The sequence below is a fragment of the Dreissena polymorpha genome, chromosome 2, assembly GCF_020536995.1.
Source record: "Dreissena polymorpha isolate Duluth1 chromosome 2, UMN_Dpol_1.0, whole genome shotgun sequence".
Lineage (NCBI taxonomy): Eukaryota > Metazoa > Mollusca > Bivalvia > Myida > Dreissenidae > Dreissena > Dreissena polymorpha.
Genome location: NC_068356.1, coordinates 44,939,743 through 44,964,717, shown reverse-complemented (window position 1 = coordinate 44,964,717; position 24,975 = coordinate 44,939,743). Strand labels below are relative to the sequence as shown.

Genomic DNA, 24,975 nt, shown 5'->3' with positions numbered 1-24,975 from the left:
CAGACTGCACAGGCTAATCTGGAACGGCACTTAACGCAGAGGCATTAAACTCCCTTTTCACAGAGCACGGTCCATATAATGAATTTAATGGAAGGAAATGCTGCTATGTATGGAAAATCTGTATAGCAAGATAAAAGTCTATTTTGTCTTATATTGAAGATTTCGGCCCCTGTGTGTTCAGGAGGGGTTGATGTGTGGAGACTGGGCCAGGTGGAGCTAACTCTGAGGCAGCTGCTTGATCACAGAATTGTCTACCCTGAATCCATCTTCAATGGAGACATGATTAGTGGCTCTCATATTGGTGCAACAACTCCTATACTCCTGTGCAATAGAATAAAGGTATGTAGATGAAAATACTGCTATTTACAATTCTGATTCCATGAAAAGTCTTAGACATGGAGAGGAAAAGGAAGTATTACACCATGCAGGGATTCCCCTGAAGTATTACACCATGCAGGGATTCCCCTGAAGTATTACACCATGCAGGGATTCCCCTGACTGAAAAGTTTCTTCAAACTTACCATAGTACATATACATTCTTGGAAGTATTACACCATGCAGGGATTCCCCTGGCTGAAAAGTTTCTTCAAACTTACCATAGTACATATACATTCTTCTCATTTAGACTGTGAATAATGTCAGTTTTATTTGCTTATTTCTTGTGATAGGCTAATTTGACTAATGGTAGAGTAAACCCCTTATGGTTGAAGTAGAAGTTACAATGTAAATTGTTTACCTATACATAAGCAAGATCAGAAAAGTCGAAAATAGTTGTATCCTTAAAGTGTGTCCTACTAGTGTTAACAGAAAAGAATTAGTAATATTTAAAATGTGTAAAAACAAGTTCATTAACAATCTTATTTTAAAACAAGTTTATTTCCTTTCTGGTGATGTACATGTTTAATAATATCCAATCATATATTACGTTTAAATCCGCTGATGTAAATTAGCTTCAAAATTAATGTTCATGATGTTTGTTAGCCTCCCTGTATGTCCCCTGACATTGTGGAGCTGTGCCTGTCGGAGATCTCTGCTGTCAACCCTGCGTTCCCCGTCCGACAGTTCTACACGGCCCTGTTCGAGATGAAGACAGAGACGGAGAAACCCCCACCAAAATCAGGTACTGTCTCACTGCCATAGGACCTGTCTGAGTCTATGTGCTGAACATGGGGAGAAAATTATGTGTTCCTTTTCATATTTGTGTATGTGTTGTTCAGTGCAAGTACTTTAAGTATTGCCCTTTATTAGCCTGTGCAGTTTTGTTCACAAACTAAACCAATGATTTTATCATTTTATATATGGTAGGTGAATGAAGTATCATTAGATCAACGTTTTAAAGGCAAAACAAGTTATTCTTCTCGCCCCAGTGCCAGCGTCCCAGCAATGTCAGCATGCTTGTTTCTCGCGAATGTGATTTCATTCAAACCAGAATCATAGATTCTCCATTTTGAAATGATAATCCGAAATCGCCCCATTGTTGCAAAAAGGTTCCATGTGACATTTAAATTAATAGGTGCTTGGTACCTTTTTGCACCGTTTATTGATATTAAATATTGAAGAATTGTTTGTAGTCAATAATTTGATAACAATTGAGCTTTGCAATGAAGTCCTTTTGTGAAGGGATTGCACATTAGATGAATATCATCAAGGTCACTGAATGAAGAAAATGATTTGGGTTTAATTACTTGAGAACCAATTGAGGTATTGTGATGAAAGCATATAGACACATCTCAATGTACAAACTTCTTTCTTGTTGCAAAGGAGGCACATTTGGTCAAGGTTTAGTAAATAAGAAAAATATGTTCTGATCAAAATCAAGGCTTTTGTGCGTCATAGGATATTTTGTTCAAATTTGAAAAAGATTAAATAACTTGATAGCTAACATAACCTACCTGCTGTAGAAAATGTATGGTTAAGACAAAAACACAGGAACACTGACAATAACAATGCAATTGGAGGGCTCTGTACCCCAACAGCACTTGTGTTTTAACCCTTTCAGTGCGGGAACCGAGTTTTGAAGGCCTTTGCAAACAGTTTGGATCCAGATGAGACGCCACAGAACGTGGCTTCTCATCAGGATCCAAACTGTTTGCTATTCTGATAATATTCTTTGAAAAAAATAGAAGAAAATGCTAATATTAGAAATTCAACAGACGACATTTTAGCAGACGACAAATTTCCCAGCATGCAAAGGGTTAATTCTTTCCTGCTCAGAAGCAAAGTTAAAATGGCTTTATATGAAACCAGCGTAATACCTGAACAGCCTGCAAGTAACTTACAGTCTTTCAGGTTTTGTTTGCTGCTCATAAGGGTCTTAGAATTAGAAATGAAGCCTTTAAAACTTGCATCTATTAAAAAAGTCTTAAATTTGATTTGATTATCTAAGGGACTACATTATCTAAGGGACTACAAAAGCTTTAAAAATGGTGCATATATGATAGTATCAAGGATTAACTGTGATTGCAGAGTCCATGTTGAAGACCGACATGAAAGGGATTCTGGCTGGCTGTACAGACATGGTTGTCATTGACGACGGGGAGGAGGTGCAGGGAACCAGTAAGAAGGGACGGAGTCTCAAATTGAAGAAAAAGGGGAAACAGGACAATGCAGCAGGGGAGGCGGTTGAGAAGGGTGCTGTGGAAAATACACCTGCAAGTAGGTCACTTACGTGTTGGGGAATATGTGATAGTTAAGGTTAAAATTAATGTCATACCTTTATGTAGTATTTAATATTTTTAAGTTAATGTTGAATTTGGATATTGAGCTTTTTATGCCCCCAACAGCGGCATATAGTTTTCGCACAGTCGGTCTGTCTGTCTGTCCGTCACACTTTTCTTGTCCGCTCTCTAATTTAAGTAGTTCACATCCGATCTTCACCAAACTTGGTCAGAAGTTGTATCTAGATAATTTCTAGGCCAAGTTCTAACATGGGCCAAAAACTAGGTCACAGGGTCACTTATTGCGTTTCAAATATTCAGCATGGTGTCTGCTCATTAATTCAAGTAGTTTTCATCCATTCTTCTCCAAACTTGGTCAGAAGTTGTAGCTAGATAATGTCTACGCAAAGTTCGAACATGGGCCAAAGACTAGGTCACGGGGTCACTCAGTGCGTTTTTAAACATTCAGCATGGTGTCCGCTCTCTCATCCAAATAGTTTTCATCCGATCTTCACCAAACTTGGTCATAAGTTTTATCTAGATAATGTCTAGGCCACGTTCGAACATGGGCAATGCTGGGCCAAAAACTAGGTCACAGAGTCAAAAACTATGTCAGGGGGTTACTAAGTGCGTTTTAAACATTCAGCATGGTGTCCGCTCTCTATTTCACATTGTTTCATCCGATCTTTACCAAACTTGGTTACAAGTTTTATCCAGATGATCTCTAGGCCAAGTTCAAACATGAGCCATGCCGGGCAAGAAGATACCTGCATTCCTGTTATTTGCATTCAAAGAATTGGCAGAAAAAAGACATCTACAAACTGCAGCAGATGACATATGTAACAAACAACAAAATTGTAATATGAAACGCCTGTTATGCAGAAAACTAATAGTTCAATAAAATAATGGCGATGTATATCTAAAAAAACATTTACACAGTTATGCTTTTATGTGCTGCAGGGGTTCCACTGGCCCAAAAAAAGTTGTCGCCACTTTTCGCGGCGCATAACTGTCAGTTATTCCGACCTTATTAATTATGACAATCGTCTTAGAAACCTTACAACATCAATGTCATTGACTATATTATTACTTTTAAAAGTATGTAAATACATAAATAATAATAAGAAACTTCATAAGTCTTAATAAGCTTTATTTATACATAAAAACATTGGTTTGCACATGATAAACAATCACATATAACCAAACTTATCTAATAATGTTAACATCAATGGAACAGTATGCTGCATACATTTTTTATAAAAATTTATTAAAACATACAATTACACAAATGTACATCATCTGGAAGGGAAAAAAATTCAAACATCAGTAAATAAAGCCTCTCAATTTAATTGTTTAACAGTTACATTTCAGAAAACAAAACATCTAAATTTAATTGTTTAACAGTTAATTTTGGTCATTTGGCTTATATGATGCACATAAACTGAAAGGGAAAAAATGATACACATCTGAACGACGAACATCTCAATTTAAATTAAAAGTAATTTGTACACACATTTTCAAATAAATAACAATATACTTACCATGGTATTGGTTAAAGAGTAGCCGCCTTATATATCGTTATAATCATTGATCTTTGTGCCAGTTTGTCCTAAGTGTTACATAATTAATAGTTCTTTATCATAAAAGAACCGTTAATCCGATAATAACCCCCATAAAACTTGACAATAGCAGTAAAAACACCGACTGTAACACTTTCACGCTTCCGTGATTTCAGTGCACTCTACACTGTAGGTCGCTTACATCGTCGTAAATCAATATTTACAACTGACAAACGCTGGCCGCTTATGCTCGGTCGCGTGATTTTCGACTTGCAGTACATTTTCGGATAGGATTTTACCGATTTTTTTTTAATTCGCCACTTTAAAAAAATTGGAGCCACTTAAAAAAAATTAGTGCCATTTGGCGCCAATGGCGATCGATAGCGGAACCCCTGTGCTGTGAGTTTGCGCAGTCTGGTCTGAAGCTACCCTGTCTGTATATGGCATAAGACCCATGTTTGCATGACTTGGCTCAGATGTCTCCGTCCTATCTCCAGATTGTGGTCTTCTTTGGACCGAGAAGTACTGCCCAGCCAAGAGTTGTGACGTTCTGGGTAACACTGCAGTCCTTAAGAAGCTGCAAGCGTGGCTTTCGGAGTGGAAACACGTGCTTGACCGAGAGGCCCGCAAGGCACGCAAACTCCTCCTCAAGAAACAGAAGGGGAGGCCCATCAATAACAAGAGAAGTAAGGGTCCATTCCAAAGCATGTTTTTATTGTGTACAGTGATAAAAAATAGTCCCAGCAGGTTTTCTCAGATTCTCAGTTTTAAAATGAAAAAGATGAGTTCTGGTGTGTGAGGTCAAAAGCATCAATAATACTTTTGACCTCACACACCAGAAGTCATATTTTTCATTTTTGTTACCTTTAAATTTTGGCCTTGCTCTGGGAAAATGGTTAATGCATGTTCATATTGTATATCTGAGAATGCATGTTCATAATGTATATCTGAGAATGCATGTTCATATTGTATATCTGAGAATGCATGTTCATATTGTATATCTGAGAATGCATGTTCATATTGTATATCTGAGAATGCATGTTCATATTGTATATCTGAGAATGCATGTTCATATTGTATATCTGAGAATGCATGTTCGTATTGTATATCTGAGAATGCATGTTCATATTGTATATCTGAGAATGCATGTTCATATTGTATATCTGAGAATGCATGTGGATATTGTATATCTGAGAATGCATGTGGATATTGTATATCTGAGAATGCATGTGGATATTGTATATCTGAGAATGCATGTTCATATTGGTTATCTGAGAATGCATGTTCATATTGTATATCTGAGAATGCATGTTCATATTGTATATCTGAGAATGCATGTTCATATTGGTTATCTGAGAATGCATGTTCATATTGTATATCTGAGAATGCATGTTCATATTGTATATCTGAGATTGCATGTTCATATTGTATATCTGAGAATGCATGTTCATATTGTATATCTGAGAAAAACCCTTGGATTTGGCACAGGCTACTCAAGGACCACTTTTTCAGCCTGGACTGAATTTTCGTTTAGAAGACACTTGCTTTAAACTAAAAATTTCTTTAAAGCGGAAGGTGTTTTCCCTGATTAGCCTGTTCGGACTGCACAAGTTTTTATATATATACATGCATTAAAGCAAGTTTTCTTCGGCTTTAGATGAAGACACTGCCTGGGATGATGACAGTGACTTTGATCTGGACAGTGAGGACAGTGAGGAGGACGACTCGCTGTGTAACACCATGCTGATGTCAGGGCCCCACGGCTGTGGGAAAACCAGCTCCGTGTACGCTCTGGCCCTAGAACAAGGCTTCAAGGTACACATTGATTTATGAGTTTGTCCTATTTATTCTTAAGTGCATATTGAAATCTCCCCATTGTTTTTGCCTGACTTTCTTGTCTGGTTAGCGCAGTGGTTGGTACATGGGCTTCTCACCGGGCTTCAATCCCCTTTCCTGGAATCAAGTGAGTTTGGTTGATGGTCACCGTACTGGACCACTCCAAAATTGAAATCTGTCAACTTAATAGCTGAAAAATGCAGCTACAATTTAAATTGTGTGCCAACTTTTGTAAGTCTTGTAAATTAATTGGGTAGGAGTGTGGAGCCAATCTGGGTCCACACATAAGGCAGCCGTTGGCACAGAAGGACCGAATACCGTAATAACTCTTATGTTTTCGGACACTTAAAAATAATTATTTATTTTCGTGTCCGAAAACTTAGATACGTAAAATATTCACAAAATACAGGTGTCCGTAAACTTAGATTCGAAAATTAAAGTGTCCGAAAATAGCGTCAATTGTATCAATGACTACCGGTAATAGCAAGCACTTGTAAAATACCATGCCATGTAGTATAAATTACAGTTATATATGTTTGCACTGCGTTTTAAATAATTTTAAATGCTTAATTTATTTGACAGACAGTTACTGCAAGGTTGTATTTTGACCAACAAGTTCAAAGATGAGCATGTTATGTACCAATACTCGCTTGTATGAACCTGTAATTAACACAATAAAAAAGCAACTATGAATTCTTTGTTTGTTCATTTCCGATAGTTGTTGTCTAACACCTTCCATTGTTCTTCTTAAAACTTGCAAAAGGGTGCATCACACTTTGAAGCGTTTAGTTTTTGTCACAGTTATTTTACTGAGAAGGGGTAGTACAATTGCGGAAGATAATTGAACTGTTAATTGGCACTACCCCTTGTAATTGTCACAACGCTTACCAGTATTCTATCGGGCGAAACTATTGTTTAATACCGGTTTACAAGGTTATTTACCCAATGAAGCAAATGTAATGGTTCGTTGCCCTCAGGAATGCAGGCACCTGCCATGTTTTATGGTGTTAATCTGGTTGTAAAACCTCATGATCGAAGTGTTATTAGATATCGAAAACAGAAGTTTGGTTAAATAGCGCTGTAAAATATACTGTCCGAAAACTTAGAGACATTACTTATGGACGCAAACTGGTGTGTCAGAAAAATAATTATTTTTGCTAAAAAAGGGGTGTCCGAAAACTTAGAGTGTCCGAAAACATAAAGTAATTACGGTAAACTTTGAAATACACACACACACACACGTGCTTGCCTGCCTGTATACTGGGATCTCACCGTTGTATTAGCTTGCCTGTATATTGGGATCTAGCCATTGTATTTGCTTGCCTGTATATTGGGATCTCGCCATTGTATTTGCTTGCCTGTATATTGGGATCTAACCATTGTATTTGCTAGCCAGTATATTGGGATCTCACCATTGAATTTGCTTGCCTGTATATTGGGATTTCATCATTGAATTTGCTTGTCTGTATATTGGGATCTCGCCATTGTATTTGCTTGCCTGTATATTGGGATCTCACCATTGTATTTGCTTGCCTGTATATTGGGATCTAACCATTGTATTTGCCTACCTGTATATTGGGATGTAACCATTGCCTGACTGATTCTAGGTGCATGAGGTAAATGCGTCATCATGTCGCAGTGGTAAGCAGATCCTCTCCCAGCTACAGGAGGCCACCCAGTCACACCAGGTCTCCAGTCAGGGCTCACACACTCCCAGGAAACACACGGGTAATCACACAAATTCATCCATTTGCATTTATACTGGTCCATTTTGAATTGAATTATTTTTCTCAACAGGTTTTAACAATTTTACATGCAAGTTTAAAATAATGTACTACAAGTGACCACCATCTGGAGAAGGTGTATCACCCCTTTAGAAAAGGTCAACACTAAAGACCAAAGTCACACATGTGCTTGGTGCTGCTTGTAAAAAAGTAATATGCATTGATATTGACAGACATCAAACTGGTATTATATTTTACAGCTTTGGGCACATGCAGCCAGGAAGGCAAGGTGCAACCAGCCAGCAAGATGCCCACTGCGTTCACGAACCTGTTCAAGAAGGGAGGGGCTTCCCAACACCCCTCAGACCCTCCCCCTGCCCAGGATAGCAAGAAGAGGAAGAGGAAGAAATCTGGAAAAGGTGAGATAGTTTGATATTTGAGCCGCATTCTGTGAAAACTGGGCTTAATGCATGTACGTAAAGTATCATCCCGGATTAGCCTGTGCAGTGGTCACAAGCTAATCTGGCATGTGCTGTGGTCACAAGCTAATCTGACATGTGCTGTGGTCACAAGCTAATCTGGCATGTGCTGTGGTCACAAGCTAATCTGGCATGTGCAGTGGTCACAAGCTAATCTGGCATGTGCTGTGGTCACAAGCTAATCTGGCATGTGCAGTGGTCACAAGCTAATCTGGCATGTGCTGTGGTCACAAGCTAATCTGGCATGTGCTGTGGTCACAAGCTAATCTGGCATGTGCAGTGGTCACAAGCTAATCTGGCATGTGCTGTGGTCACAAGCTAATCTGGCATGTGCTGTGGTCACAAGCTAATCTGGCATGTGCAGTGGTCACAAGCTAATCTGGCATGTGCAGTGGTCACAAGCTAATCTGGCATGTGCAGTGGTCACAAGCTAATCTGGCATGTGCTGTGGTCACAAGCTAATCTGGCATGTGCTGTGGTCACAAGCTAATCTGGCATGTGCTGTGGTCACAAGCTAATCTGGCATGTGCAGTGGTCACAAGCTAATCTGGCATGTGCTGTGGTCACAAGCTAATCTGGCATGTGCTGTGGTCACAAGCTAATCTGGCATGTGCAGTGGTCACAAGCTAATCTGGCATGTGCTGTGGTCACAAGCTAATCTGGCATGTGCTGTGGTCACAAGCTAATCTGGCATGTGCTGTGGTCACAAGCTAATCTGGCATGTGCTGTGGTCAAAAGCTAATCTGGCATGTGCAGTGGTCACAAGCTAATCTGGCATGTGCAGTGGTCACAAGCTAATCTGGCATGTGCTGTGGTCACAAGCTAATCTGGCATGTGCTGTGGTCACAAGCTAATCTGGCATGTGCTGTGGTCACAAGCTAATCTGGCATGTGCAGTGGTCACAAGCTAATCTGGCATGTGCAGTGGTCACAAGCTAATCTGGCATGTGCTGTGGTCACAAGCTAATCTGGCATGTGCAGTGGTCACAAGCTAATCTGGCATGTGCAGTGGTCACGAGCTAATCTGGCATGTGCAGTGGTCACAAGCTAATCTGGCATGTGCTGTGGTCACAAGCTAATCTGGCATGTGCTGTGGTCACAAGCTAATCTGGCATGTGCAGTGGTCACAAGCTAATCTGGCATGTGCTGTGGTCACAAGCTAATCTGGCATGTGCTGTGGTCACAAGCTAATCTGGCATGTGCAGTGATCACAAGCTAATCTGGCATGTGCTGTGGTCACAAGCTAATCTGCCATGTGCTGTGGTCACAAGCTAATCTGGCATGTGCTGTGGTCACAAGCTAATCTGGCATGTGCTGTGGTCACAAGCTAATCTGGCATGTGCAGTGGTCACAAGCTAATCTGGCATGTGCAGTGGTCACAAGCTAATCTGGCATGTGCTGTGGTCACAAGCTAATCTGGCATGTGCTGTGGTCACAAGCTAATCTGGCAAGATACTTTGCACTTTTATGGTATATTTTGTTTAAAGGAAGTATCTTCTTAGCAAAAATCAAATTTAGGCAGAAAGTGTTATCCCTGATTAGCCTTTGTGGACTGGGATGACACTTTATGCAAATGCGTTAAGCCCAATTTTCCAAGGAGACTCTTTTTATTGGAGATATAATTGACTTGAAAGGCTTTTTGTTGGTGCCATTAATTGCACATTTGATAAATAAACAATTCCCTAGTACATTTAGTCTACTGCAGTCTTTGTAGCTTTCAGATTCCAGTGATTGACCCAACCCATATCACGCTAGGTCAGATGTTGAAATTTATATTTTATTAGAGTTTTTTTATTTAACTCACTTGAGCACATAGTAACATTGTTGTCACCTTATGTTCTTGGTAGCAAATTGTGCCTCCAGTGTTGTCAACTTTCAGCTGATTTTCGCTTTACAAGCCATGTTTTCACCCAATCTAGAAGAGACTTGGTTATAAAGTTTATCCTCACTAAATAAAGGCCGAGTTTAAATCTGCATTACGTGCAACCAAAAACTAGATTACCAGGTAATATTTTAGACTGTTATTTTATTGTTACAGACTCCAGTCCAAGCACCAGGCAAGCCAAGGGTCCCGAAGGGCTCAAGTCTCGGGCTCAACATCTGGCCCTGGAGGATACAAGCTCCCAGAGCGCAGCCACCCGTAGTCTCAACCTCTCCAGTACCACCCTTATACTGTTTGATGAAGTGAGACACTTTGTTTACGGGAGGATAATCATTATGCCTTCAGTGTGTTTTTTTCACCCATATTGAAACTGGGCCAAGTCCTTTCGGGTTGGGAAAAAATCATATTGTTTTGACTAAAATTGTGAAATTAGTGTTGTTATTATGCTAACAAATACTTAAAATTTGAGAATATAAGTGTTTTCAATATTATATTTACTAAGGATCAATTTATGCAGCTGAATGGGATATAAACAAAATGTTGAGATTTATTTATTTGATTCTTTTTAAACCTTTACTTATGAATGTTTAGGTCCAGTTTGGGGAAAAAATATATGACCATGTTATATTGGGAATGGGTCCCTTTTAAAAGCTCTTAATATGAATGTAAAAACACTGGTCTTGCTGTGGAAAAATAGGTTTTAATGCTTGTGCATATTAAGTCATCCCAAACTAGCCTGTGCAGTCTGCACAGGCTTATCAGTGTCAACACTTTACGCATAAACTGTATTTTTGCTAAGAAGAGACTTACTTTGAACAAATAATACCCTCTAAAGGCAGAAAGTTCTATATAACTGTGGACTGCATGGTCTAATAAGGGACGACACTTTACGCACATGCGTTTAACCCCTTTCCTCACAGAGAGAGGCTAAAATGTAAGTTGCTAACATGACTAAAGGCTGGTCTCACATGGTTGTCAGGTGGACGTAGTGTTCGAGGAGGACCGAGGCTTCCTGTCTGCCATCCAAACGTTCATGTCCAACACCAAGGTCCCCATCATTCTCACCACTGCTGACCCCGCCTTCTCCACCGCGCTGGAGGGCAGGTTTGAACTGGTCACTCTCAAGAGACCTCCCGTGGTAAGATGGCCAGAAAGTGTGGCCCGCTTATTTTCAAAATCAGTCTGATGACATATGCAGCCAGCGTAGCTCCAGATCAGCCTGCGCAGTCGGATCAGGAACTGCCCTGTCCACTAACGGGTGTGATTTTTCTGCGGATTTCCGCGGATCGGGTTGTCCCGGGGATCACTTATGAGATATGCGTAAATTCGTTTAAAAAAATGTGGGGGAGAGGGGGTACAACCGATTCAGCGTATGTTTTTTATAAATATCTGCAGCCAGCGAAATCTCTTCGCATTTTACACTGGTAGATTCTGCCTAAGCATTTTTAAAACAAGGGATATGATTGGCTGTCTTTTCCCAATCTTTCAATTAAAATCGGTTTCTTAAAATGTGTTTGGTATTTCTAAGCTGATTCGTTTGCAAATGATGCCGTTGTGGAGCGAAAATTAAGATTATTGAAATGACAAATAGCAATCGCATTAACCACTGACATTATATAGTTTGATTGGAATATTGAAATGTGTTTGTCAACAAAAAAGACTACGTTTAAGATACAAGCAAAACATATTTTGTTTAGAAATGTGCACAGTGAATTTGTGTCACGGAAACCAGTGTTTGCAAATTGGAGTTCAGTCTACTCGCGAAGTAAAACAATTTAGAAGATTATTGTTCGAACATGGAAATAGACAAACATGATTTTATTTATATGTTAGTGGATCTGTGTATAATCAGATTCATATTCTGCTTTATTGTTTGTCATGCTGTTCAGTTAACTGAAATAGCATTGAACTAAGATGTGAAATGCAAGATATTGAAAGGTAAACAAATTAAATATATTTATTTAACTCATTTTAATACATCATTAACACAAGAAGAACAATCAAGTGTGTTTGTTTATATTTAGTCCATTTACTGTAATTCAGTACATTGAAAAACTGCTGCTATTGATCACAATAAATACTGTTTACTTTGCATCCTCAGTATGTTAAATGAGAAGTTCAAGAAGTTGTTTATTTTAATGTCTGTTTTAAGGTCTGTCATTGCGTTATTCGCATAGTCAAAATCGGTGGACAGAATTCCTCCCCTCTGACTTTGCCTCAATCACACCCCTGACTAATTGAACCAGGAAACCTTGTGTGACTTTATAGCAGTGATTTTTTTTTGCTAAAAATTACAGCCGATTTTCAGCTGCTTCCCAATGACAAAAATAAACGTTTTTTCCCAAAAAGCTGACCAAAATTTCCCAAAAAAGCCCAATTTCCAAAAAAAAAATTTTTTTTTTTTTTTTTTTAAGAAAGATGTTTCTTTTGCCTTATTATTTCTTAACTCTAGATATAACATCCTGCAAAATATATAACTTTAATTAAGTCCTTTTTTTCGATAAATAATTCCCAAATTTGCAACTTTTTATCAATTAAAACAATCCCAATTTGACCAGACTCCTTCCCAAAATAGCTAGAAAAACCCCTGAACATGCACTTTTAAACAATTTTAATGTTATTACTTATAATCATATTTATAATGCTTAATTTTTCCAATTTCATGGTTTATCACGCTATTTTTCCCAATTTCATGGTTTATCGCGCTAATTTTCCCAATTCAAATGGCACAGGCTGTAACAAATAAAAGCAAAAAAAATCACTGTTTATAGTGAACAGGGTAGATCTTGACCCAACTGCGACAAGGTTGGTCTGGAACTATGCTGAAAACCCATTTTTGCATGGTGTGGGGCTTTTTAGGATGAGTTTAAGATTTTGACTTGACCAACATCAAGTGATCTAGTGATAAAATTACAGTTTTGCATTCAAGACATAAGACAGCTGATATCTTTTTACTTGTCCCTGTATATTTCCCTATTTTCATTATGTCTATTAACTTGGATATATAGATTGTACTGTTAAGTCTAGCAGCAGCATCAACTAGTTCCATGTTGATTGTTGTTAATAAATGATATATGCTGCTGGTTGCTCCAGCATTTGAATACAGCGATTGTATTTGTCGGTATGGGAAAAGTACCGGTACCAGCCCAATTGGGAAAAATTAGCACAAAAAACTCCGAAATTGGGAAATATCGTGTCCTGAAGTCTTTTAGATTGGGAAATGGGTGTATTTGATTTGTTTCTAACAAATACTTTAAATTTGATAACTAATTGTTGTCAAGTTGTTAATAAATATTATATTTACTTAGGTTCAAGCCATATAGCTGGAAATGGAAATAAACTAAATGTTGTGTTTTTCCCGTTTGTGAAAGTGCTGTTTTTCCGTGCTTTATAGAGAAGGAAAAAAAATGCTGAAAGAAAAAATTCTTACAAAGTATGACGTGCAGCAAGTATGACGTGCAGCCTCATGAATTCTTGTGTTATCATCCTAAAGCTTATTTACGTCATATTTCATTATGTAACATGGTCAGAATGTTTATCTTGGCAATATGTCGCCGAGTTTGAAGGTCATCATGTGCATCCCTAACAAATATGTCACCTTAAAATTTTAGAAGAAATTAGTCTTTATAAGGTTCCATGTTTTTATAACTATAAATATTGTTGGGGATTAAAATGTTGCAGGGACATTAAATATATAAAATCATTCCTCCACTTCAATTCTGTTGTTCATAGTGCAGCATTGCCAGCTACATGCAGACCCTGTGTACAGTGGAGGGTCTCCGTACAGACGCAGGCACATTGCAGCAAGTGGCCAAGCTGCACAACTGTGACATGAGACGCTGCCTTCTCCATCTACAGTACTTCATCTTATCTGGAGGAGACAACTTTGTCAGCTATCGACCCTTCGTGACAACCGCTGTAGCCAATCATAATGGCTCCAGCCTCTTACCTAGACAGGAATCTAACAGTAGTTGCACCAATAGCACTTCTCAGTCTTCTCAGGAAGGTACAAAAAAGCAGTCCATAGAAACAAGTGCAAATTTTCATGACAATGATGACGATGATGATTTTGTCACGTTAAAACCTGTCAGGAAGCGAGCAAGAATCTTGGACGAGGATTCCAGTTCGCTACAGGGCACTCCTGATATTGCTCCATCAAAGCCAGACATGTCTGGGGACAGTAAAGTGGTCATGGAGTCAGGGAAATGTCCGCCCGTACACTCACTGGGTATGGCTGTGGCTGAAAATGTCAGGCAGTGCTTGCAGGTAAGTTAATGAAAATCACTATCCTGGATATTTTGATGTAAATCTAAATGGAATTTGAATCTCTTACCTTTACTTATGTTAAGTTTAAAGCCCTGCAAAATTGTCCCAAAAAAGGAAGAATCCTTGTTATTAATGTTAAAGTGTGAAAACAGTACGTTGTTAAAACGAAAAAACTCCTATATGATACATCAAATTATTGACCTTTGTAATTGGTAAAGGGTGAATATTTGATTAGGTTCCATTTACTGTCCATATTCAACAATTATCTGAATGGTAGACATTAACAGAGATAAGTTTCATAATTACAATGTTAAATAATATGTAAACAGTATTGGATAAGAGTTCTTAGCAGATCACACGCTTAAAGCAGTTTTATGCTTTGTTGAAGCAACTAGCCCCCATGTATTTTAGTAACGGTGTGTTGTCCGAAGTCTTAAAGGGACAAGTCTTGATTGTTTTATAAAAGAATGTCTAACGAAAATAAAAAAAAACAACCATGTGGAGCTATTTTTATATTTAAACTTAACTTAATAACAGTTACATTTAGTAGCTTTATATGCAGACTATTTATAAATGGTCAGTTATGGCTCTGTCCTTAATTTTTCAAGTCGACACCGTTACGGAGAAAATTTCATCTATCGCACGGGAATGATACGGGGATACAACTTTTTCCGAAAAGTAAACATTCTTTCATCCTTTTACGTCATAATTAAGCAATGAGCAGAGCGCGAAAAATGTGAAAATCATCAAAAAGTAAGTAAAATATTGAACATACTTTTATTCAGTGTCAACACTGTTCTTCCATTTTCTTTGATATTTCCACTTCCTGTTCTTTTATGATTTTCAAATATTATGTATTCTTAGATGCCACAAAATAATGTGTGCGTAATGTGTTTTTGAGACAAGTAGCATTCTGTTTGTGGATGATCAAATGCCTGAATGTCATCACCGTTACAGTCCACATCGTTAAGCTGAATGAGTAACGGTGATGACAACATCGTAACGGTGTGCACAAATATATACACACATTATGATGTGAATAAACTTCGTTTTCATGTCGCCGATTGTTTTTCAAACAACATCGCAAATTTTACATGGAATTTATCAGACATAAATGGAGAAATAATACAATTGGAATCAGTTCTGTCAGAATTCCCGAATGTCATCACCGTTACGTTCCACACCGTTACGCTGAATGAGAAACGGTGTTGACAACATCGTAACGGTGTCGAGAAATTTATACAAACAATATGATGCGAATAAAGTTGGTATTATATCGCCGATTGTCCTTCAAATAACATCACAAATTACATTACATGGAACTTATCTGACATACTTTATAGTAAAAAACACGATGCGAATAAACAAGAATATGAAAGTATAAGATAATCTGTCCACACCGTTACAAATGTGACAACACCGTTACGCCGCATAAAAAAGAAGACTTTTATATACATTAAGATTCAACAAAAACTGCAAACATGTACCCAAACATTTTATAGAAATTCTTAAGGTTGTAAAACGTAATTGAAATGTGTATTTACACCGTTACACACATAATGTTCTGATAGTCACTGACAATTTAGAATTGATGTTATAGCCACTCATAATCACTTTTTACAATGAAACAATGAAACAACGCCAAAAAAATCATTTAAATTAAGTTGAAATAAAATAATATTATTAAACAAGTATTTATGTCTGTAACGGTGTTCTCTTCACAGCTTTTGACGTGCGTCAAATAAGCCTTCATAATCGCGATCTGGGTCACATTAGGTCGTGCCCAGCTTAGGTTGACGTCCGTCTGACATGTACCTAACTGATAAACGGTCTGTCGACACTGCTTTACTAATTGTGTTTTTGAATAATTTTTTAGCTCATCTATTTTTTGAAAAAAAAAAATGAGCTATTGTCATCACCTTGGCGTCGGCGTCCGGTTAAGTTTTGTGTTTAGGTCCACTTTTCTCAGAAAGTATCAATGCTATTGCATTCAAACTTGGTACACTTACTTACTATCATGAGGGGACTGGGCAGGCAAAGTTAGATAACTCTGGCGTGCATTTTGACTGAATTATGTGCCCTTTTTATACTTAGAAAATTGAAAATTTTGGTTAAGTTTTGCGTTTTGGTCCACTTTTTTCAGAAAGTATCAATGCTATTGCATTCAAACTTGGTACACTTACTTACTATCATGAGGGGACTGGGCAGGCAAAGTTAGATAACTCTGGCGTGCATTTTGACAGAATTATGTGCCCTTTTTATACTTAGAAAATTGAAAAAAGTTTTGTGTTTAGGTCCATTTTATTCCTTAAGTATCAAAGCTATTGCTTTCATACTTGCAACACTTACTAACTATCATAAGGGGACTGTGCAGGCAAAGTAATGTAACTCTGACTGGCATTTTGACAGAATTATGTGCCCTTTTTATACTTAGAAAATTGAAAATTTGGTTATGTTTTGTGTTTAGGTCCACTTTATTCCTACAGTATCAAAGCTATTGCTTTCATACTTGCAACACTTATTAACTATCGTAAGGGGACTGTGCAGGCAAAGTTATGTAACTCTGACTGGCATTTGGACGGAATTATGGGCCCTTTATACTTAGAAAATTGAAAGTTTGGTTAAGTTTTGTGTTTTGGTCCACTTTACCCCTAAAGTATCATAGATATTGCTTTCATACTTGGAACACTCGCAAACTATCATAAGGGTACAGTAAAAGGACAAGTTGCATAACTCTGGATGTCATTTTTACGGAATTATGGCCCTTTTTTGACTTAGTAACTTTGAATATATGGTTAAATTTTGTGTTTCGATCCACTTTACTTCTTAAGTATCAAGGCTATTGCTTTCAAACTTCAAATACTTTCGTGCTATCATGAGGTTACTGTACCTGGCAAGTTGAATTTTACCTTGACCTTTGAATGACCTTGACTCTCAAGGTCAAATTATTAAATTTTGCTAAAATTGCCATAACTTCTTTATTTATGATTAGATTTGATTGATACTTTGACAAAACTACTCTTACCTGACATACCACAATAGACTCCACCTAAACCATTGCCCGTGCCCCCCCCCCCCCCCCCCTCCCCCCCCATTTTTTTTTTTTTTTTTTTTTTTTTTTTTTTTTAAGATCATCTCACAAATGACCACCACACCCTCACACTACACCCCACACCCTCCCCAAATTTTTTTTTTAAACGGTTAAAAACAAAACTATTTATTTTGATTATTTTATGTTTGAAATACGGTCCAACCATCGCACCCAAGAATCCCCTCCCCCCACCCTAATCCCCCCCCTAATTTTTTTTTTTTTTTTAAGATCATCTCACAAATTACCACCACACCCTCACACTATACCCCCCACCTCACCCCCCCCCCCCATTTTTTTTTGAAACGGTAAAAAAACACAAATATTTATTTTTATTATTTTATGTTTGAAATGCCGTCCAACCATCGCACCCAAGAATCCCCACCCCCTTCCCACCCCCTCCCACCCCCCCACCCCCCCCCCCCCCCGCCCGATTTTTTTCCCCTTTTTTTTGCATTTTTGGAAGATAATGTAATAAATGTCCACACCCCCACACAATGCACCCCTCTTCACTCCACCCCTCCCTCCTTTGTGATTGAAAATGAGAGTCCCTTCACCTTTAAAAAGAAAATAGATGAGCAGTCTGCACCCGCAAGGCGGTGCTCTTGTTATTAAGAATGGAACCTTATCAAATATTCACCCTAATAAAGTATTTTTCCTTATTGTGCATCTTAAACAGAAGGAATAAGTTGTTCCTACTTTTATTCTTTTGAACTCTTTTAATGGTCTTTTCCCAAATGTGAATAATAGTCTTATGCAGTAGGATTGAGCCTTGTTCTGGAAAAACTTGGATTAATGCAGATCTGCACTGGCTTATCATGAACAACAATTACCACTTTGCTGGAAATTTTTGTTGAAAGAAAGTTTCTTCTAAAATAAAATCCAGTTTAGGTGGAAAGTGTCAATCCTGATTAGTCTGTGTGGGCTGCACAGGCTACCCTTTAGGCACATGCATTTACAACAGTTTTCCCTGATTTTTTGGCTCATTTCATGTGTTATTTCCAGCACACTAGCCCAGAAAGTCGAGCTCAGTTGATCTCCATCTGTGCTCAGCTGAAGCCAGTAACGCCAGCTCACCTCATGTACAACAATCTACATGTCCTGTTGCCATACCAACTCAAGATTGTTGATTCTATGGAGGCACTGTGCCCTAGGGACCGTATAGAGCCATTCTTGAAAACAAGGAAGCGCATCAAGTTGAACAGTGATCTGTATGACAGTGAGGCCTCGAACGATTGTCTTGAGGACTCCAGTCAAAAGTGCAAATCCCAAGAAAGAAACTCAAATTCTGCTGATGTTCAGGAAGAAGCAGGAATAACTGTTGGTGATAAAGTGAACATAACTGAGGTCAAAACAGAATGCAATACAGACTCAAATTCAGAGAAATTTTCTAAAGAAAACCATACCATTTTGGGTAAAAGTCTTTCACAGTTCTCTAAATTTTATGACACAATGTCGGAGATTGATCAGATGGAATCAAAGGTATCATTACAGATAGGGCATTCACTTATAGGTGTGAACAACCGGCAGATAAAAGGCAGTCTCATAGCTGGACTCGAGAATAACTTGCCAAAGTTTGACCCAATTAATGAACTAGATCTTGAGCAATGTTGGGAATACAGCTCAGAAATAGAGGGCAGGTCAGCTGCCCGAGTGTACCAGGAGTGTGTGAAGCTGCAGGCACAGGTTGGAAACCTGAGTGAGGACCAATCAAACTTCACTGACAGCCACATGGTGCTGCCGGTGTTGAAGGGTCAAGAACAGTTCTCATTGGTTGATAGATCTCATTTCACGTAAGCTCTCGTACAAATCTATCTCATTGTTTAAGATTATATTTAACAAAATGATCTCTTCCTATCTTCCACAGAATTACATCTTGCTCATGTCGGTCGGTCCGTCCACCAGGTGGTTTCCGGATGATAACTCAAGAACGCTTGGGCCTAGGATCATGAAACTTCATAGGTACATTGATCATGACTCGCAGATGACCCCTATTGATTTTGAGGTCACTAGGTCAAAGGTCACAGGTGAAGGTCACAGTTACTGGAAATAGGCATTTTAAGGATTTAGCATGGTTCAAACAAGGGAAACAACTACCTTTTTTGCATGTTCTTTTTGTTACAGCATTTGCCTCCCTTGTAATATTGTAATATATTTAAATTTTACCAAATGTAAGACTAACTGCATTTTTGTAATGCATACTACTACTGCTGCTGCTGCCTGCTGCTGCTGCTGCTTCTACTACCACTACTACTACTACTACTACTACTATTACTACTACTACTAATACTACTACTACTACACCACCACCACCACCACCACCACCACCACCACCACCACCACCACCACCGTTCACAGTGACAAAAACCGTATTCACACAATGGCTGCTACAACAACTTATAGCCCATATAGGGGGGCATGCATGTTTTACAAACAGCCCTTGTTTTCCTTTCTTTATTTTTGAAAGATCGTCTAATAAATTATTGAATATGAACAATTTCCCCATGATGGCTTACGTTATACTGTCAAGCACTCGAATAGTCGAGCGCGCTGTCCACTGACAGCTCTTGTTAGGTCACAAGGTCAAAGGTCAAGGTCACAGTGACTCAAAATAGTAAAATGGTTTCTGGATGATAACTCTAGAATGCTTACGCCTAGGATCATGAAACTTCACAGGTACATTGATCATGACTGGCAGATGACCCGTATTGATTTTCAGGTCACTAGGTAAAAGGTCAACGTCACAGTGACTCGAAATAGTACAATGGTTTCCGGATGATAACTTACACTAGGTCAAAGGTCAAGGTCACAGTGACAAAAAACGTATTCACACAATGGCTGCCACTACAACTGACAGCCCATATGGGGGGCATGCATGTTTGACAAACAGCCCTTGTTTATTAGCTCACCTGTCAGGAAGTGAGCTTATGTGACTGTGTTATGTCCGGCGTCCCTTGTGCGTGTGTGTGTCCGTTAACAATTTGTTTGTGTAGACAGTAGAGGTCACAGTTTTCATCCAATCTTTATGAAATTTAGTCAGAATGTTTATCTTGATGAAATCTGGGTTGGGATTGTGATTGGGTCATCTGGGGTCAAAAACTAGGTCACTTGGTCAAATAATAGAAAAACCTTGTGTAGACAATAGAGGTCACAGTTTTCATCCAATCTTTATGAAATTTGGTCAGAATGTTTATCTTGATAAAATTCTGGTTTGGATTGTATTTGGGTCATCTGGGGTCAAAAACTAGGTCACAAGCTCAAATAATAGAAAAACCTTGTGTAGACAATAGAGGTAACAGTTTTCATCCAATCTTTATGAAATTTGGTCAGAATGTTTATCTTGATGAAATCTGGGTTGGGATTGTATTTGGGTCATCTGGGGTCAAAAACTAGGTCACTAGGTCCAATAATAGCAAAACCTTGTGTAGACAATAGAGGTCACAATTTTCATCCAATCTTTATGAAATTTGATCCGAATGTATATCTTGATGAAATCTGGGTTGGGATTATATTTTGGTCATCTCGGGTCAAAAACTAGGTCAAATAATAGAAACATCTTGTGTAGACAATGGAGGTCACAGTTTTCATCCCATCTTTATGAAATTTGGTTAGAATGTTTATCGTGATGAAATCTGGATTGGGATTGTATTTGGGTCATCTGGGGTAAAAACTAGGTCAAATAATAGAAAAACCTTGTGTAGACAATAGAGGTTACAGTTTTCATCCAATTTTTATGAAATTAGTCAGAATGTTTATCTTGATGAAATCTGGATTGGGATTGGGGTCATCTTGGGTCAGAAACTAGGTCACTAGGTCAAATAATAGAAAAACCTTGAGTAGACAGTAGAGGTCACAGTATTCATCAGATCGTAATGAAATATGGTCAGAATTGTTGGTCTTGTTAAAATCTTTGTTGGGATCGAATTTGGGTCATCTAGGGTCAAAAACTAGGTAATTAGGTCAAAGTTTAAAAAAACAACTTGTGTAGACAGTAGAGGTCACAGTTTTCATCCAAACTTGATAAAATTTGGCCAGAATGTTAATCTTGATGAAACCTGGGTTGGGATTGTATTTGGGTCAACTGGGGTCAAAAACTAGTTCACTAGGTTAAATCATAGAAAACCCATGTGTAGACAATAGAGGTCATAGATTTCATCTGAACTTAATGAAATATGGTCAGAATGTTTATCTTTGGTCAGAATGTTTATCTTGATAATATCTGATTTTGGATCATATATGGGTCATCTGGGGTCAAAAATTAGGTCACCGGGCCAATGCTAGTAAAACCTTGTGTAGATGAAGGAGGTTACAGTTTTCATCACGTCTTTTGTCAGAATGTATAAATGAAATCTGGTTTGGGATTTATAAGGGTCTGATAGAATTTAAGTTGATGTAGCAAGGTTAGTCAGGTAGGCGATTCAGGGCCATCATGGCTCTCTTGTTATTATTTAAGAACGTTTTAACACAGCGATTTTCCTTGTCCAATTGGGAAAAGTACCCGTACCGGTCCGATTGGGAAAAATTGAGTCGTGAAAACCTCAAAATTGGGAAAAATTGAGTCGTGAAATCCTGAAATTGGGAAAATCGCGTCGTGAAGTTTGGGTCTTATTGAATACATCATACAGTTCATACTTAATTGAACATACCCATTTAAATAATCATTTGCAGGCATGCCTTAATGACCATTAAGTTATAAAGTTTATATAAATAACAAAATATTATAAAGAACACACCAAATCAATTACTAGTTGTTTTAATCTCTTTTAAAGCAATGTCTCTCTCTTTCATTTTTGTGAAATTTCAACAATCTTTGATGTTTAATCATCACTCAGTTGCTTGCATCCCTCCCTGCACAGCATCATTATTGCTGTCAATGTGTCCTGTGATTGATGGTTCTGATTGGTTTTTTGGCATAATATTTGCTATTATGACTCATTTCAAACTACGATAAGGTTACAAACCGACGTAAAACAGTACGCTGGCTGCCTGGCAAAAGAACCGGAAACAGTAACAACTCTATTGATTGAATGCGCTGAATAATAAAACCCGAAATTAATCAAGCGCGTGGTTACACACAACTATACGATTTTCTTTGTTCGCTCGCCGAAAGTTGTTTTTTTTACGAAACTTTCTATCGTTTTGAGAAAAAATTCGGACGCTGATTGGGATTTTTCCAGATGCCGATTGGGAATTTGGGAATTTTCGCTCGATTGGGAAAGTACCGTTTTGGGAATTTGGGAATTTTCGTTCGATTGGGAAAGTACCGTTTACCGGTACTTTATAAAGAAGGAGGAAAATCGCTGTAACATCTTTTTGTAAATGTGAGTATATTCCAAGAATTGTATCTTTATTAAATAAATGTGTTTTCAATCATTGTTACTTTTCCAGTCCCCCTGCAGACTACTGTTCTGCCACAGATAACATTGTGGACAACTTGCCTCTACTGACCCACTCAAGTCGACGCACGCTCCACCTGGATTACCTCCCCTTTGTTCGAGACGTCTGTCGCACGGAGCAGGCTAGGCAGCTTGTAAACACAAAACGAAGGTATTCTTATTGCAAATATGATCCTCATTCTGGGAAAACTGGGCTTAATGCATATGCAGTCTTTACATTCTTATCAGGGACAACACTGTCCCCATTAAGGGAATTTTTATGCCGCCGGATCGAAAGATCGGGGGTATATTGTTTTTGGCCTGCCTGTCATTGTATGTGTCTGTGTGTGTGTGTGTGTGTCCCAAAACTTTTACCTTCGTCCTAACTTTTGCAATATTGAACATAGCAACTTGATATTTGGCATGCAAGTGTATCTTATGGAGCTGCACATTTTTAGTGGTGAAAGGTCAAGGTCATCCTTCAAGGTCAAAGGTCAAATATATGTATCCCAAAACTTTAACCGAAATTTAAACCTTCTTCATAACTTATGCTATATAGAACGTAACAACTTTATATTTGGCATGCATGTATATCTCATTGAGCTGCACATTCTTAGTGGTGAAAGGTCAACGTCATCGTTAAAGGTCAAAGGTCAATAAAAAAGTTTAAAACTTTAACCAAAACTTTTGCCTTCTTCATAACTTTTGCAATATTGAATGTTGCAACTTGATATTTGGCATGCATGTGTATCTCATGGAGCTGCACATTTTGAGTGGTGAAAGGTCAAGGTCATCCTTCAAGGTCAAAGGTCAATAAAATAATTCAAAACTTTAACCAATACTTGAACCTTCTTCATAACTTTTGCAATATTGAATGTAGCAACTTAATATTTGGCATGCATGTGTATCTCATGGAAATGCACATAATAAGTGGTGAAAGGTCAATGTCAAGGTCATCCTTCAATGTCAAAGGTCAATAAAAAAATCAAAACTTCAACCTTCTTCATAACTTTTCCAGTCAAGGTCATCCATCAAGGTCAATTTTCAAATATATGGCTTCATTTTTTTTTGTATCATTGTCTTTTCTCTGACGCAACTAACTTTAACCAACATTTTAACCTTTTTCATAACTTTAACCTTCTTTATTACTTTTCCAATATTGTACTTAGCAACTTGATATTTGGCATGCATGTGTATCTTATGGAGCTGCACATTTTGAGTGGTGAAAGGTCAAGGTCATCCTTCAAGGTCAAAGGTCAGATATATGGCTTCATTAATTAGTAACATTTTTTTTCTCTGACGCATCTAACTTTAACCAAAACTTTAACCTTCTTCATAACTTTTCCAGTCAAGGTCATACTTCAAGGTCATATCTCAAATATATGGCTTCATTTATTTAGTAATATTGTCTTTTTTCTTAGGCATCTAACTTTAACCAAAACTTAAACCTTCTTCATAACTTTTCCCATATTTAACGTAGCAACTTGATATTTGGCATGCATGTGTATCTCATTGAGCATAACTTTTCCACTCAAGGTCAAGGTCATCCTTCAAGGTCGAATTTCAAATATATGTCTTCATTTATTTAGTAATATTGTCTTTTCTCTGACGTATCTAACTTTAACCAAAACTTTAACCTTCTTTATAACTTTTCCAAGTTTACCTTCGTCCTAACTTTTGCAATATTGTACATAGCAACTTGATATTTGGCATGCATGTGTATCTCATGGAGCTGCACATTTTGAGTGGTGAAAGGTCAAGGTCATCCTTCAAGGTAAAATATATGGCTTCATTATGCCCCCGGATCGAAAGATCGGGGGTATATTGTTTTTGCCTGTCTGTCATTGTATGTGTCTGTGTCCCAAAACTTTAACCAAAACATTAGCCTTCTTCATAACATTTGCAATATTGAACATAGCAACTTGATATTTGGCATGCAAGTGTATCTCATGGAGCTGCACATTTTGAGTGGTTAAAGGTCAAGGTTATCCTTCAAGGTCAAAGGTCACACAAAAAATCAAAGCGGCGCATTAGGGCGCATTGTGTTTCTGACAAACACATCTCTTGTTATTCTTAGAAAGTCTCTTCTAAATCAAAATCCAGTTAAGGA

General features: G+C 38.0%; 1 protein-coding gene across 1 annotated transcript in view; it reads left to right on the top strand.

Annotated features, from left to right (window-relative positions):
* LOC127869703 (ATPase family AAA domain-containing protein 5-like) overlaps positions 1–24,975 on the top strand; it is a 38,846-nt gene that overhangs the window by 6,216 nt on the left and 7,655 nt on the right. Inside the window, exons 10-21 of the mRNA XM_052412359.1 lie at positions 160–339; positions 982–1,120; positions 2,467–2,655; positions 4,714–4,902; positions 5,874–6,031; positions 7,660–7,780; positions 8,037–8,195; positions 10,293–10,438; positions 11,116–11,274; positions 13,869–14,402; positions 18,496–19,283; positions 22,879–23,037. Coding sequence (XP_052268319.1) covers positions 160–339; positions 982–1,120; positions 2,467–2,655; positions 4,714–4,902; positions 5,874–6,031; positions 7,660–7,780; positions 8,037–8,195; positions 10,293–10,438; positions 11,116–11,274; positions 13,869–14,402; positions 18,496–19,283; positions 22,879–23,037 — 2,921 coding nt within the window. The remainder of the gene's footprint in view (positions 1–159; positions 340–981; positions 1,121–2,466; positions 2,656–4,713; positions 4,903–5,873; positions 6,032–7,659; positions 7,781–8,036; positions 8,196–10,292; positions 10,439–11,115; positions 11,275–13,868; positions 14,403–18,495; positions 19,284–22,878; positions 23,038–24,975) is intronic.